The sequence below is a fragment of the Terrapene carolina genome, unplaced genomic scaffold, assembly GCF_002925995.2.
Source record: "Terrapene carolina triunguis isolate 2854851 unplaced genomic scaffold, T_m_triunguis-2.0 Scaffold96, whole genome shotgun sequence".
NCBI classification, from domain to species: Eukaryota; Metazoa; Chordata; order Testudines; family Emydidae; genus Terrapene; species Terrapene triunguis.
Window position 1 is genome coordinate 80,228,097 of NW_020664447.1, and position 16,705 is coordinate 80,244,801.

At 46.4% G+C, this 16,705-nt stretch overlaps 1 protein-coding gene across 3 annotated transcripts in view; it reads left to right on the forward strand.

The window, feature by feature from the left end:
- PPP2R5C (protein phosphatase 2 regulatory subunit B'gamma) overlaps window positions 1-16,705 on the forward strand; it is a 179,711-nt gene that overhangs the window by 121,575 nt on the left and 41,431 nt on the right. For all 3 annotated transcript variants that reach the window (XM_024201468.2, XM_024201470.3, XM_024201469.2), the window contains 2 exons: window positions 2,064-2,172; window positions 14,030-14,083. In XM_024201468.2, coding sequence (XP_024057236.1) covers window positions 2,064-2,172; window positions 14,030-14,083 — 163 coding nt within the window. The remainder of the gene's footprint in view (window positions 1-2,063; window positions 2,173-14,029; window positions 14,084-16,705) is intronic.

A 16,705-nucleotide genomic window follows, 5' to 3' on the forward strand; every position in this document is an offset into this window, starting at 1 on the left:
TCCTCTAGTGGCAGGTCCACAGACAATAACAGCCTACGACTGCTACCAGTTAGTCCATTAGCTCAAGTGGTAGAGGTCTGTGCTGTGAATCTAAAGGTTTGAACCTTGCTGATGACTCTAGTTGAGGGTTAGCATAGTTCCAGAAAACTACAAAAAAAGTTCAGGTTGCGAAGTCAAGCACTCAGAATTTAAGGTTGCTCACGCCTTATGATATTCTGTAATTACTTGATCACTTGCTATTTTTTTTTTCTGCAGGACCCCTGCCTCTTTCAGTGCCCAAGAAGGATGGTGTTATAGGAATGAATCAGTATTGTATAGTTAATGAGGCTAGTGTCTGTGGGATCCCTGCTTGTTTGTTGCAGAAATTGGAATGTGTGTAGTGAATGAGGCAGGCGATTACAGGATGAGAAAAAAAGTTGAATGCCACCCTGGAGAATTGGATTCTATCCCTGCCTCTGCCATGTAATTCCTATGTGATGCTGGGCAAGTCACATAAAGAAAAAATTTCATAGTTAGCTACTAATTGTGCTCTCCTTCTTTTGTGGGTGCTTAATGTGAGGCACCAGAGGTCAGAGATGCAGAAGTGCTGAGTGCTCACAACTGCAACAAAAGTAAACTGGAATTGTGCTACAAACATATAAAGCGCTATGAAATTCTAATTACTCTGAAGAATCAGTCCCTATGTGTTTTAAGCTTGGCACCCAAAATTAATGGACACTTCTATGACAATTTTGCCTTAATCGTTCTTCCTCAATTCCCCAACTACAAAATGGTGACAACACCTAATCTCCCAGGAGCATTAAGAAAATAAATTCATGTTTTGAAACACTCAAATATGATGATGAGAGCACCATGGAAATGTCTGTGAGGAAATCAATAATTTTGTATTCAGTGTGGGGTTTGGATGGCATGTGTTAAATAAGGCCTGATACCACACATTGAATGAGGAGGATAAAAAGAAATAATAAATAACTACTCATTCAGTGAAATAAGGCACAGGTCATGTGGAAAAAAATGGTATGTGATAATGTAATTATAGACTGCATTATAGTGTGCACGTACAAGGTACGGGGAATTAAGGTTGCAAAAGCAACCTTAATTCTGGCATTTTCTAACTTTTGAGTGCTTGACTTTGTAAGCTGAATGCTCTTAACTTAGTATTTTAGGATGTAATAGTTCAGTAGTTTGTCAGCTCCCCTCTTGTTTGTGAGAGCCTTCCATGCTAGTTAATGTGAGATGAAAACCTCTTAAAAAATAAGAATGTGTGATGGTAAAACCACAAAAATTGGCAGTGAGACTCCAGTTGTAAAATGTGAAACTATTTTTAATTCCATTTTTTTTTAAAGTTGACAGGTTTTCAAAAGGCCATTCCAGATAAAAAGATCAAAGGGTACAATGCACCCAGTAATGAGTAACACCTGTCTTTACTCACTTGGTGTTGGGAACTCCATGTGCTGTGGTGCTGTCTTGTTGCCTGCTCCAGTGCTAAAAAACTATCCATTTCCCAGTAGAGTAATCCTGTCTCCGATCTGTGTACTCTCTTGGATCGGACTCCCAGGTGTTGGGTCTTTGGCTGATTCCCTCATCAGGAATGAAGCAGCTGGCTTTCAGCAGCTGGGAGGGGTATTTATTCAGAACTTTGTTTACAAGGAGGTGGAAAGGTTGGAAGCTGAAGCAGGAGGTGGGAACTGGGTCTTTTATGGAACTTGGAGGGAGGATTTCGGCACCTGGAAAAGACGCAAGTTAGAACTCTTGATATAGGGGATGTGAGGATGTTGATTTTACCATTGGTTGAATTTCTACTCTGATCTCTAGATAATTAGACTTAAATTTTCTTAACATTTTGTTCTATTTTTATTTAATATAATGATCCCCCTCTTCAACATGGGAAAAATGCTACATTAATGTTCTATGGGAGAGCTCAAAAAAAAAAACCCAGCTTGGAACAATTAAAATAAAGCATAAAAAATGATTTTCTTATCCTTAAAAATTTGGCAATAGTGAAAATTTTGAACACGTACTGATTTTAAACTGATTTTAAAAACTTCTGATTTTTTTTACAGTATAATTAATGGATTTGCCTTACCATTAAAAGAAGAGCACAAAATTTTCTTATTGAAGGTGTTATTACCTTTGCACAAAGTGAAATCGCTCAGTGTCTACCACCCACAGGTAAATTAATTTGTTTATGAAGTGTTATAGATTCTGTTCCACAGGATGGTCCAGGGAATAAAATGCTGAACTGGGAGTCGGGAGACCTGGGATTTATTTCCAGCTCTGCTCTTGGCCTGCTGTGTGATCTTATGCAAGTCACTTCCCCTCTCTCTGACTCAGTTTCCTCATCTGTAAAATGGGGTAAAGATACTCCTTTTAAAAGCATTCTGAGATCTGTGGATGAAAAGCATTGTATTATATCATAGAAAATCTTATCCTTTTAATGAGAATGTCCCTTTAGTAGATCTTTTCTTAAAAGATCCATTATATGTGGTATGTTTTACTTGGATAATTTAATATTTTAGTTCAGTTTGTTGTAACTTTTTGGTGCCCGGGATGTTTTGCTAAGTCACTATTTCTTCAACATGCATTCATTAAGTGGATGTTACTGAAGAGGTGGAGTAAAAAACCAAATACCTAAAAAACAACAAAAAAATTTAAGTGTTGAAACAATCTAGGTAATAACATTAGGAGCGCTCCACTGTTGTTGCTTTCATACTCCTTGAACCTTTGTTAGGCTCACAGTAGAGAGCCACAAAGGATTCTAGATTTGGAACAGCACTGAAAATCTGTCTAGAAAAAGCTCCTTTTAGATACCTAGGAAATTGTTCAGAAAATCAGCCCATTCCCAATCGCTTTTTAATGAATAAATACCCCATATAGAAAGCACTGTCTTTTTATGTAAATTTGATAAATGGTTGTATTAAATTTAAACCAGTTTTTATGTGAAAATTCTTTTCTAGTAATTGCTTTGACCCATTTTTAACTTAATGTGTTAATTTCACTTTATTAGAATAAATCAAAGATCAAGAAATAGAATTTGAATCTTAATTCAAAATGATCTGGACAAATTGGAGAAATGGTCTGAGTTAAACAGGATGAAGTTTAACAAAGACAAATGCAAAGTGCTCCACTTAGGAAGAAAAAATCAGTTTCACACATATAGAATGGGAAGAGACTGTCTAGGAAGGAGTACGGCAGAAAGGGATCTAGGGGTTATAGTGGACCACAAGCTAAATATGAGTCAACAGTGTGATGCTGTTGCAAAAAAAGCAAACATGATTCTGGGATGTATTAAGAGGTGTGTTGTGAGCAAGACACGAGAAGTCATTCTTCCACTCTAGGCCTCAGCTGGAGTATTGTGTCCAGTTCTGGGCACCGCATTTCAAGAAAGATGTGGAGAAATTGGAAAGGGTCCAGAGAAGAGCAACAAGAATGATTAAAGGTCTTGAGAACATGACCTATGAAGGAAGGCTGAAAGAATTGGGTTTGTTTAGTTTGGAAAAGAGAAGACTGAGAGGGGACATGATAGCAGTTTTCAGGTATCTAAAAGGGTGTCATAAGGAGGAGGGAGAAAACTTGTTCACCTTAGCCTCTGAGGATAGAACAAGAAGCAATGGGCTTAAACTGCAGCAAGGGAGGTCTAGGTTGGACATTAGAAAAAAGTTCCTAACTGTCAGGGTGGTTAAACACTGGAATAAATTGCCTAGGGAGGTTGTGGAATCTCCATCTCTGGAGATATTTAAGAGTAGGTTAGATAAATGTCTATCAGGGATGGTCTAGACAGTATTTGGTCCTGCCATGCGGGCAGGGGACTGGACTCGATGACCTCTTGAGGTCCCTTCCAGTCCTAGAATCTATGAATCTATGAATCTAGGACTTCATCTGAAGTTTCTGTGAGGAAATGAATTTCAGAATTGGGACCAAAATAAGTCTCGGATGAAGAATCAAATGGCCAGTTAAGAACAGCTGTGGTTTTTGTGGGGATTTTTTCCTCAGCAACTCACAAAATAGTCTAAAAATTATCCTGCAACCGGCCCTACACCACAGTCCTTTGTAACCTCAAAGGATGGGGAGGTTTGTGAAAATTACTGTTTCGTCACTGGTGCTGTGTCGCTAGGATTTCTGAGGGCACGCATGTCCAACAGTTAGTTCTGTGCACTTCACTATGCTGATTCTTTTCCAGAATGCAAACATGCTGAAAGGCACCCAACTTTTGTTCTAGACCCTTACTTACTCACTATGGAAGCAAGCATATTGGAATACAATTTTTTCAAAATCTTTTGGTTCATTTCAAGATCTTTATCAGGGCATGTCTTTATTTAAAAAGAAAAAAGAAACAGCAGCAAAACATGCAAACATGGTGATAGGGGATCAGATCAGTGGTCCATCTTGTCTAGTGTCCTGTTTGTGACAGTGACCAGTACCAGCTGTATCAGTAAACGGTGCAAGAAACCACATAGTGGGCAATTATGGTACTCTCAGAGGAAGTCTCCTCCTACTTCCTATTGGGGGTTGGATTATGATTGAGACATGAGTGTTTCTATCAATTCCAAAACCAGGGATTAATCAGAGGTCAAAGCTTTTCCATGGCAATGGAAATTATGTTCTGGTTAAAGACTGTGTTACCCTTCAAGACAGTTCACTTAAAGGATACAGAAAGAGGAATAGGGAGAGTTGTGGTGCTCCTTCTAGTCCTCCACAGCCCAGAAGGCACTTTAGACTTGCTAGATAGCCAGGAACCCCACATTGTACCTGCAGAAAATACCAGACCCTTTGAAACAGGAATTCCTTCATTCAGACTGGTTACACCTACAGTTAAGAACTTGGGCATCAGAAGAGAAGTGTAGTTCAACATGGATTCTCCATTAACCTCTGATACAGTTTGGTATCCTGACAGAACTCAACCAGGATATTTCATTCACTGATCTGGTCAAATTTGCATTTCAGGTGTGAGGGAAAGCAAAACTCTTTGAGGCAGGAATTGCCTCTTTGTGCAGTGCCTAGCACAATGGAGCCCTGACCTCGAGATGCTATTGTGATACAAATATAATAATCCCAAAGTTCTAGTGACCTCGGCTAGAAGGTTTGATTAGAGTCCTACAACTAAGCACCATTGAAACATGACACGAGCCATAGCAGTATTTTGTGGACAGCACATTGGATCCTCCATTTGAGTGTAGGTGCCAATTTTAATCATCATGATTAAATTAGACAAGCTTGTGGCTGGTCTTTCTAGTTGCCATTACCTCTAAAAGGCAAGTTTTAGAATTGACTCCTATAGCATACAAGAACCACACTGTTTTTGTCATGAGGAAAAAGTTCTTACAGCTCCAAAAACCTTTCTGTTCAAGGCAAGTTCCTCTTTACACAATTGGTGGAATAGTTCTCTCTTCATTGTGTACTAACTCTTGGATGGTTGGGGCATAAATGGGCATTCTTAGAGCACTAAAGATATACTTCAAGCATATGAAGTACATACACCAATTGTACCCTGTTCATCTAATTCTGTCCAACATTCCAAGGCGTTAGGGCCTCAAGGTTGTAGCAGTCAAGACATAAAAACCCTGAACCATTTGGCATGCTAGGCATCAGGGAAACTATTCACAGAAGTCTCTAGAGGCACTGGAGAAAAAAGTGTGTCTAAACTGTGGGAGATCTTCAAGTTACCATTCCTCTGCAAAGGCATCCTTTGGTAGGAAGGTGCCACTGTGTTGGTTCTCCCATAACTCCTTAGTTTATAAAGCTCTGCTTTATATGGGGGCAGCTTTCATTCCTGCCTGCTATTCTACTATAAGAATTAAACTCTTTATATCCTTTCCCTCTACTTCTGGGATTAACTTCTGGCTACATCCCATGAGTAATGAACGATGAGAGAAGCTGTGCAACAGAATGAGAAATTTCTTACCTGATAATTTTCCTTCTATTAGCTTCTCTCCTAATTCAGCCCACCATGGTAGTCTGGTAAATGACCAGAATATACATTTAATTTTTTTTCCAATACATTAGTACGTTGTATCAAGTTGTCTTCATACTAATAATTGGTTGCTGTAGTGTTTCTATAGCTGCGATAAGAACTTTCTGATGACCTGAGCTGAAGGTCGAAACATAATGCTGGAGCCTCCAGCAACAATATTGAACCGCCTCCGAATTCCACAGGTGGAGGGGCATTAGCCCCTGAGTAACGAATTCAGAGAGAAGCTGGTAATAGAGAGAAAATTATCAGGTAATAAATTTCTCATTCATGCATCTGTTGGAACTCAGAACAAGACTTCTGGCATCAATGCATCCAACCTTTAACTTGCTGCTGCTTCTGTCATAAGTCCCCTGTGCAAGGATCATGTGGGGAGAGATGTCCAGGCATGCCACTCACTCTCTTATGATTATGAACAGAAGATTTGTCTAGTTGGAACAAAGCAAAAAGGAGAATAGCTGTTTGTCAGGGATCTGACAAAAATCAAGAAATAAGGAATTTACAGTAAATCCATGTTTTGACATTTGTCTCAAATCCTTCATGTATTTCATTGATCTTTGACAGAACTTAGTTATTATGGAAGTGAAGGACTAAATAGGATTGGTTTACAGGTGCTATGAAGTGTTCCCCACACAGCTCCCAATGAACTTCAGTCCTGACTTTGTAACACCTTGTTCTGGCATTACTTCAATGTTGGACTATGATCAAAAAGTGCCATTGTGACACATTGTGTATATTACAAAAACATTATCCAAATGAAGACTAGGATAAAACCACCAAAACTCATCCCTTAACCTTTAAGTATAATATTTGAAGGTAATGCATTCTAGAATTTGCTTTTTTTTAATTGTTTTAACTAATTTAATTCTTTACTTTCAGATAATGTGTGAATTTTTTTTCTTCCCACCTATATATAAAATATGTTTAAAATTAGCCTTGGTTGGCTTATCTTCCTCATGTCTCTAATTCATCAGAGAACAGTATGTTTCTTTTCTCCAGCTACAACCCAGTTCCCAGAGAATGCAGAGCATTCCAGATCTACATTATATGAGAAATACTGTAAATTGACATTTTTTTTATAATAAGAGACACCTGACTCTTATTCAGTGAGTCCAGTTCAAAGAAATTGCATGCATCTTGGAACAGTTCTACTGGTTTAAATTGATACTTAAGTCACAACTTGCCTTCCCCTCTTCATCCTTTTTTTTTATTATTATTATTATTATTATTACTTTCAGGGAGCACAGAATCTATGCCTCAGCCCTTTACTTCATTTGTCCTTTTCAGCTCCCCCTTTCCAAAAAAAAAAAAAAAAAAAAAAAAGACAGGAAAGAATCTTAAGCAACCAGCTTCAGGGCCAAGCCAAAACTTCTATGGGGGAAACTCTCACTTCCAGGCCTCCTTCCCATTCCATCTCTGGTGAGGCACCGAGGTTTCCCAATTGTTGAACAATGTCTTAGGTAAGGTGCACGTGAGATCAGCCTTTTCTTTTGCCATCCCCACTCTGCTCCTTTCTTGTATGACCAGGATCCCAGTTGGAGACATGGTTCTATCCCCATTGTTTTTCTTTCAGTCTTTTGGGCTTCAAACTCCCTTCATCTTCCTGTGCTCTGCTCTCAGCCAGGGAGACTTTGAACTGCCAAGAGTTGTTCTTCAGTAACAAAAAATATCCAGTCTCTGCCTCTCTCATCTGCCTGTGTCAGATAGGAAGGCTTTTTAGTGCTCATTGGCTACAGGGGACAAAAATCTCACCACAAAAACAAAACATAGACTCTTTTCAGTCACCACCCGGAGCATATGCCCCCCCCCCCCCTTTTTTTTTTTTTTTTTTAAGTTTTAGCTAGAGGGCATTATCGGGGCTGTTCTTCACATCATGCTACCTCAACTGATCACTCCACCTGTCCATTCACATTCCTTGTTTCCCAACCCTTTGTTTTCTAGGCATCCCTGTGAGTGACTTAATTAAAGATTGATCATTTTCTTTCTAGCGAAGTGGAAACCTTTTAGTTGATCAGAAGACCTTCTCCTAATTCCATCAGCTTTATGCTTGTTTTCTGGAGTACAGAAAGCAATCTTGTTTGGGATTTAGGCTCAGGTATGCCTCTAGTCCCTTTGTCTGCAGGGCAGAAGGGTTCTTTCTGAGTTCTCCAAACTGTCGAATCTCACATCTGTGAGGTTCCAGGCATGAAATCAATTGCTCAAGAAGCTTCATGTACAGTGCAACAGGACACTCTAAAAGTTTGATTCTGCTTTCAGAAGCATTGGGCTTTTGCAGTGGATGGAAATGACAGGCTTCCATCAGAGTAGCTAATTTACAGGATAAAGACAATGTCTGGGTGGATTGTGCCAGCCGGCAAAAGCTGACCCTGGAAGAGCCTGAAGCTAAAGGTGTTCCAGTCCATTCCTCAGCATCAGAGTCATCTATCAGTGGATTGGTTTGCAACCAGAAACTCCGCAAAAAAAAATCCAGGGTTTTTTTCAGTGACCCAACCCATTAGTTTGGATGTTTTTTCAGTGTATTGGGGAAGAGACCTGGGCGACATCATTCCATCCATTCCTCTGACTTGCAAAATCCAGTAGCGCATATAGAAGAGTCTTTTTTATGACACTCTTCTGAGACCTTATGAATCTGGCTCTCTATGTTGGAAGCTGTCAATAAGGGGTTGACTCTCCTTCATCCAAAGGTAACTTAGTGTTATTGCCTTCAGAGTGAACATTAACTAAGGAGATAAAAGGGTTCTACAGCAGGACATACACCAGGCTCTAGAAACTATTTAAAAGTTGATGTTCTGCTAAGAGCTTTGTGGGATTTTTGAGTCCACGTCTGCTCTTTCCAAGGAATGAACCAGGGTCTCACCTGTGTATCTAAATTGTTTACATCTCAGAAAGCTTCACTGTCCAGCCTTACACTCTACTGGGGAAAAGCAGCTTTAAACTTTGTTCTTCTTTGAGTGATTGCTCCTGTGTATTCCACAGTAGGTGTGCGTGCTCGCCACGTGCACCGATGCCGGAAGTTTTTCCTTTAGCAGTACCCGTACTGGGGGAGCACCGCGGCGACCCCTGGAGTGGCGCCTGTATATCATGCTATAAGGAGAGTCACGGGCTCCTCCCACCCTCAGTTCCTTCTTGCCGCCAGTGAAGGTAATCAGAACTTTGCGCTCCAGCTCCGCTGCAGCCTTTCTTCCCTAGTGGTACTGTTCATCAGATTGTTCTCAGAGTTAGCTTGGGCTCCGGGCATGCCCCGTGCCCCAGGCTTCAAGTCGTGCGACTCCTGTCGCCGCTCTATGCCCAGGAGCGACCCTCACGCTGAGTGTCTTCGCTGCCTGGGTGAGACTCATATTAGCAACTGCTGCAAAATCTGTAGGTCGTTCAAACCAAGAACCAAAAAGGAGAGGAACTTCAGACTTCGAGCTTTCCTAATGGAGTCGGCGTTAACACCGATGCCGGTGCGCAGATTGGACTCGGCACCGGCCGCCACGTCGTCGGTACGTAGCGAGGCCCCTTCGACCACTCAGCACCGCTCTCCCTCCAGAAAGCAAGGGAAGGGCCTGGCCTCGCAGCGACGCCGCGATAAGGACAAGGGGAAGGCTGGTTCCGCGCTGGGCAGCCCTCGGTCCCCCCCGGGCTTAAGACCTCTGACTCGCGTGGAGCGGAGCAGCCCGGTGCCATCGACCCAGACATCCCCGGTACGGATACCGCCGACGCCGGAGGCGGTGCAGGCTGCAAAGGACATTATGTCTTTGTCCGTGCCAAGCACGCAACCGAGTATGGGCCCCAGGTCTTGAGACAAGCCCCCGTTAGGTGCCCATCAGACCTCTTCGGCGAGCCGCAGCTCCCGCTCCGGGGATCGCTCCCCGCACCGCTCGGCGCACAGTGACTGCTCATCGGGGGACTCCCGGCCACTGTCAACACCGGCCGGACCCTCCGACCCGTTGTCGAGACGGGAATCGCGGGCCCATCTACGCCGCCCGCCAATGAGCGCAGACACCGTGAGAAGCACCGGGAACGCTCCCCGGTCAGGCGTGGGTACCGGAGCCGATCTCGACGCGACAGACGTCGTCGTTCACGCTCCAGCTCCCGCTCGACCAGACACCGGGCCAGAGACTCCCCCCGGGGTACCTCGGCGTCACGGCACCGGGCTTCGTTCCGCTGTCGCGGGTACCGAAGCAGCTCGTCGAGGGGGTACCGTTCCTCGTCATTGAGGTCCAGATCGCGAGGGAGACAATGCCACAGGCACCATTCCCATTGCTCCCGAGGCACCGAACAGTCTTTGGCCACCTCGGCCTCGGCACCCTTCTTCCCGTCCTCGGGCCGCACTGCCCCGCCGGGACACGTTGTGCCATCAGGTACCCAGCAAAGTCAATGGCACGGTACCCCGTAGCAAGGACAATGATGCCAGTGGGCACCCTGGCAGCAGATACCGGCCCAGCGGGGGGCTCGTTCCGTTGCCAGAGCGTCCGAGGCTCCATCGGCCTCGTTGGGCCACCCACGGGATAAGTCGACAGGCCAGGACTCGGCGGACCCGAGACCAGACTCCGACCTGGGTCTTGATGCCCCAGCACCGATTGCGGTGCCCGACTCCGAGGTGCAGCGTCTCCGGCACCGGACGACGCCATTGTGGTGCCACCACCTTCGGTACCGCAGGAGGACTTTAAGGCGCACCAGGACTTGCTGAAGCGGGTGGCATCCAACCTTCAGCTACAGGCCGAGGAGATGGAGGGACCATCTGATTCCCTTTTCAACGTTCTATCTCCCTCGGCACCGGGCCGCGTGGCCCTGCCATTACACCAAGGTGTTGCCAATATCACCAGTTCCCTGTGGCAAGCTCCCACCTCCTTGGGCCCTGTCTCCAAGAAGGCTGAAAGGAACTATTTTGTGCCGGCGAAGGGTCACGAATACCTTTACTCCCACCCGGCACCTAACTCGCTCATGGTTGAGTCGGTGAACCACAGAGAGTGCCAAGGCCAACCCACGCCCACCCCTAAGAACAAAGATGCCAAGAGACTCGACTCCTTTGGCAGAAAGTTTTATTCGTCAGCTAGTTTTCAGCTGAGAGTAGCCAACCACCAGGCCTTACTCAGCAGGTATGACTTTAACCTGTGGGAGTCTTTGCCTAAGTTCGAGCCCCTTCTCCCGGACCGGGATAGGAAGGACTTCAAGGCTCTGGTGGAAGAGGGGTCGGCAGCAGCTAAAGCGGCCCTACAAGCGGTGTCAGATGCGGCTGACACGGCGGCTCGCTCCATGGCGTCTGCAATCTCCATGCTCCGGGCATCGTGGCTCCTGTTGTCGGGTCTGTCGACGGAGGCCCAATCCCTGAGGCATGACCTCCCGTTCGATGGCAAGGCGCTCTTTGCAGACCAAACGGACGTCAGGCTGCATGGGAGGAAAGACTCCCGCATCACCCTGCAGACCCTGGGCCTCTACGTCCCTCCGGCAAAGGACATGGCCAAATCGCTCCCGGCAGCTCAGCCCGCTAGGGGCAGATATGAGTCCCCGTACAGAAGGCCTCGAGACCAGAAACGCCGGTCGCAGAGGCAGTCCTGTTCTACCCAGCAGCCTGGTCCCTCTAAGGGTAAGCGGCAGGGAAAGAGGCATTTTTGACTATTTACAGGGGGGCACCGGGCCTGTTGCCAGGGAGTTCCCCCCCCCCGACCAATAAAGCTTCTGTTCTGCAACCGATTGTCTGCCTTCCTCAGGGCGTGGTCCCGCATAACGTCAGACCAGTGGGTCCTCAGCACTATTGCCGAGGGATATGTTTTGCAGTTCACTTCCCCCCCCCCCCCAAGCCACCCGCCCCCCAGTGTGGCCCTGGGAGATCCCAAGCAGGTCCGCATCCTGGGTCAGGAGGTGGATCGGCTGCTCAGCCTCGGTGCGGTGGAACGCGTCCCAGCGCAGTTCCAGGGCAAGGGTTTTTACTCCCGATACTTCCTGATCCCCAAGGTGAAAGGGGGTCTCAGACCCATCCTGGACCTGCGCGACCTGAACAGGTTCCTAACCCGTTCCAAGTTCCGCATGGTGTCCCTAACTTCTATTATCCCCACCCTAGACCCGGGAGACTGGTACGTGGCCCTGGACCTCCAGGATGCTTACTTTCATGTCCACATTTTCAAGGGGCACAGACGCTTCCTCAGATTCGTGGTGGGGACGGGGCACTACCAGTTTACGGTCCTCCCCTTTGGCCTATCCACAGCCCCCAACGTTTTCATGAAATGTATGGCAGTGGTGGCAGCGTACCTCAGGAAAAAGGGGGTGCAAATCTTCCCCTACCTGGACGACTGGCTCCTCAAGGGCGATTCTCATCTAGAGGTGGAGACCCATGTGCAGCTACTCCTGGCCACGTGCAAAAACCTAGGTCTAGTTGTGAACGAGGCAAAATCTACTCTAGTGCCCGTCCAGCGCATAGAGTTCATTGGAGCTCTCCTGGACTCCTCCAAGGCCACGACCTCTCTTCCCCTGGACAGGTTCGAGACCCTAAGGGACCTCATTGCCTTGGTCTCCTCGTTCCCGGTGCCTTCGGCTCCTGGGGCACATGGCGGCTTGCACGTACGTGGTCCGCCATGCCAGACTCCACATGAGGCCCCTCCAACTCTGGCTAGCCTCCCAATTCTCCCAGGCCCAGGACGGCCTGGCCAAGGTTCTCACAATCCTGTCCCCGGTATTGGCTTCCCTTCAATGATGGTCCCTCCCGAGCAATATGCTGCAAGGGGTTCCCTTCAGGGAGGCCAACCCATCCATTGATCTGACATCCGATGCTTCGGACCTGGGCTGGGGAGCTCACATGAGAGACGTACAGACCCAGGGTATGTGGTCGACCCCAGACTTGTCCCGGCACATAAATGTCAAGGAACTCAAGGCGATATGTCTGGCGTGCGTGGCCTTTCTCACGCACCTCCGTGGCAGGGTGGTCAGAGTCCTCACGGACAACACCGCCGCCATGTACTATAACAAGCAAGGCGGGACTCGTTCCCTAGCCCTCTGCCGGGAAGCCCTGGCCTTGTGGGAGTTCTGTATAGCCCACAATATCTCCCTGACAGCGGCTCACCTCCCAGGTGTCCGCAATACGCAAGAGGATCGCCTCAGCAGAATCTTCTCCCCCCAGTACGAGTGGTCGCTCCACTCGGCGGTCGCCCACCAAATCTTCCTAGAGTGGGGAGCTCCCCAGATCGACATGTTTGCAACCTGCCAGAACCGGCGTTGCCCACAATTCTGTTCCAGGGGAAGGGTGGGGTCGGGCCAGCTCCTCTATGCCCTCCCCCCATTCCCACTCATCGCCAAGGTCCTTCAGAAGGTGAAAGTGGACAAGGCGAGGGTCATTCTCATAGCCTCGGCGTGGCCCCGCCAGCACTGAACAAGAGAAAATTACTTATTGGCATCTTTATCAGTTTTCACTTCCCACATCTTGATACTACTCTCCTCCCCTCGTATTTTTAGGGTTGTATGTTTTTGTAGAAAGAATCATGATTGGTTGTATAGGAGAGGTGTTGGCTCCTTTTGTATATTCTGGAAAGATGCAGTATTTTTATCTCCGTGTTTTCTGATAAGTGGAAACATACCACATTCAGTTACTGAGAAGAGGAAATTACAGTAAAGATAATTACTGGTAAGCTCTTTCTTTTTGTGAGGCAAAAAATTATAAAGTTTGAGATTATAAAGATGTCTTGGCTTTTTTCAAGAAACAATATTAGGGAACTTATTTTTTTGAACAATCATGAGACTGAGTACGTTCATAAGCCAGCAGAAAAGAATGTGAAAAAAAGAGTGGGATATTAGTCAAGTAAAATATTGTCAAAACATTGTTAAAGATCTACTATAACTCAGAAAATATTATATTTGATACTTTGAAAGTCTGATGTACCATTGCTGTTTAAAGCGTGTCTGAAAAATACAGGAATAAAAATTATTCAAATATTTTTACTACATGTAATAGTTGAAGGTGTTTTTCCCTGAATTTGGAAATATTCTAAATTTTTAATGTTAACAAAATTTGTATGTGGCATATGCTTAAATTGAAATACTTTGGTTTAACTATTAATATACACTTTCTCTTTTTTTTTAATTTAGTTGGCATACTGTGTAGTTCAATTTTTAGAAAAGGACAGCACGCTTACTGAACCAGTAAGTTTATTTTACTGTTGTATCATATTAATTCATTTTGAAGCATTAATAACATTTTGATTTGCACTGTTTATAATGTTTGTTACACCTAAAAATCATTCCAGAGTAATAGATTGATTTTTATTATTAAGAGCAAAGTTCTTTAAATTTCTAATTCATAAAATGTATTTTTAAAATTGTTTGAACGATCCCTGGAATGAGCTGCTCACTAAGATGATATAGTTGGTTTTCCCCCCCAATAATGGTACAGTGAGCAATTTTTACTTCACTGAGCCAATGTCCATTAGTAAAATTAACATATCTAAAACAACATTAATCAAAATAAAATCTGACAAGAATGCATATTCATTTTAGAAAGCTTAGCATATTGATCACCTCACATGATTGTTATATGTGCTAAATCAACGTTGTATTCTAGTTGCTCACTCACCCGAAGGAAATAAAATATTTCCTCCTGTTATTACCATGGTGAAGGTGAGCAAGTAGATTTTGCACCTGCTAGTAAATTTTCATAACAATTTATAAGGCTGCACTAAGGACATTATTGCATATTATGACTATTCAGTTTCTGAGTTAAAAATGTATGCAGTTCTCTAATATTTATAATACTGAACTATCATATTACTTGTCCTGACATTCAATATCGATTCCATTGTAGGTGTGCGTGCACCCACGTGCGCGGTCATCGGAGACTTTTGCCTTAGTGGTTCCCGTAGGGCCAGCTGTGGCGCTCTCTGGAGTGCCGCACTCATGTCACGGTATATCAGGTGCCGCCGGCCCTGTGCCCTTTCAGTTCCTTCTTACCACCTGTGGTGGTCAGTCAGAGCACCTCTGTCCCTTGCTTCTCTTCTCTTAGCCTTGTTCTTCTAGCTGTAAATAATTTAATCATTTGTTAGTTAAGTACCTGTTAAGTGTTCAGTTAGATAGTGTCCCAGCGGGGACTTTGCCCCAGGCGGGGCATACCCCGGTCTCCAGGTTTCAAACCCTGCTCTTTGTGTAACAGGCCTATGCCTGTTAGTGACCCGGACAACAGTTGTCTACAAAGCCTCGGGGAATCCCACATAAAGGAGCGCTGTTGCATCTGCCAGAACTTTCGTCCTCAGACACAAAGAGAGCGCAACATATGCCTCATGCCCCTCCTGATGCAGCGCTGCCCAACGTCCAGCTTTGGAGCGGGCAAAGCCTGAACCAGCACCCAGCGCGTCAACTATGGTACATAGTGCACCCACGGCATTGGGCTTCTCCTGGCAGCGATCCCCGGTGACGAAGAAGAAGACAGCACCGAGCAAGCCCGACGAAGGGGCACTGGGCAAAGGACCAGGCTCAGGCCTTACACCCACTCTGGACCCGCAAAAGGGCTCAGCCCTGGGGAGTTCATCCCCCCAAAAGAACCTGCCACCGACTTCAGGGAACGATAAAGGACCCAAACCAACGGTGCAGTCAACGCCCTCTGAGCCCCAAGCGCCTGGAGAGCTAAGAGTGCCTCCGCCACAGGTGGCACCGCAGGCAGCAATGAAACCAGGTAAGGCTCTCCGTGAGTGCAAACCCGCCGGCAAGGCCTCACACAAAACAAGCAAGCGCCACCGGTCTCCAAAGCCAAGACAGAGCCCTAGGTCACCATGTTCTTGGTCTCTGCGTCAGCCCAGGTCTCTGGCGCGACGCTCCCGATATCTGACTTTGCGCTGGAGCTCACCCAGGTGTCGATGATCTCCCTGGCACTGGTCTTCATCGCGTTGTCGGTCACCATCGCCAAGACCTCCTGGTCGCTCCCCAATGCAGCACCACTCGCCCTACTCCCGGCACCGGTCGGACTGTTTCTGGCACCGATCACTGGCAGCAATGGTGAGCCACCAGATCCAAGCCTCCACAGCCCCGCCTTGGTCACCGGAGGGTGACGACTTCTACAGCTCAGAAAGCGCAGTTCAGCCCCTCGCCCAGACAGCATCGTGATTGGGCTCCAGAGGGTGCGTCCGCGGCATCAGTTCTGACCCAGCAGCAGGGCCAGTGGCTGACCCAATGGCCTTACTGGAATGCCTGAGGCGTTCCCGTCATACTGTTGCCCCACTCCTGCCAACCCTTGGTCACCGCGTCAGACATGCCAAAGTTGGCCTCCACGGCACTGGGTTCAGTGCAGGATGCTCCAGCAGCTGCCGCAGGTGAGGAGCCGGTACCCACCCCAAGGTCACCCTCTCCGACGTGTGAGGACATTGTCAGACCTCTCCTGGTCGTCCAATCATTCTCCTCCTCTCTGGATGAGGCGGTGGCGGGCCCCTCGAGCTAGATGATTTTAGGGAGCCTCAGGCGCTGCTCCGCAGGGTCGCTTCCAACCTGGGCCTCAAGGTGGAGGAGATAGAGGAGCAGACGGACACATTGTTTAATGTGCTCTCGGCGTCCGCCCCAGCCTGCGTCGCGCTCCCGGTACACAAGGGGGTCCTGAACATTGCCAAAACCATCTGGTAAACCCTGTCCTCCATCCCGCCTACCTCTAAGAGGGCAGAAAAGAAGTATTTCATCCCTGCAAAGGGGTTTGATTACTTGTACACTCACCTGCCACTGGGATCGTTGGTCACGTCGGCCCACCAGTTCCACCCCTAAAAATAAGGAGGCCAAGAGGTTGGATTT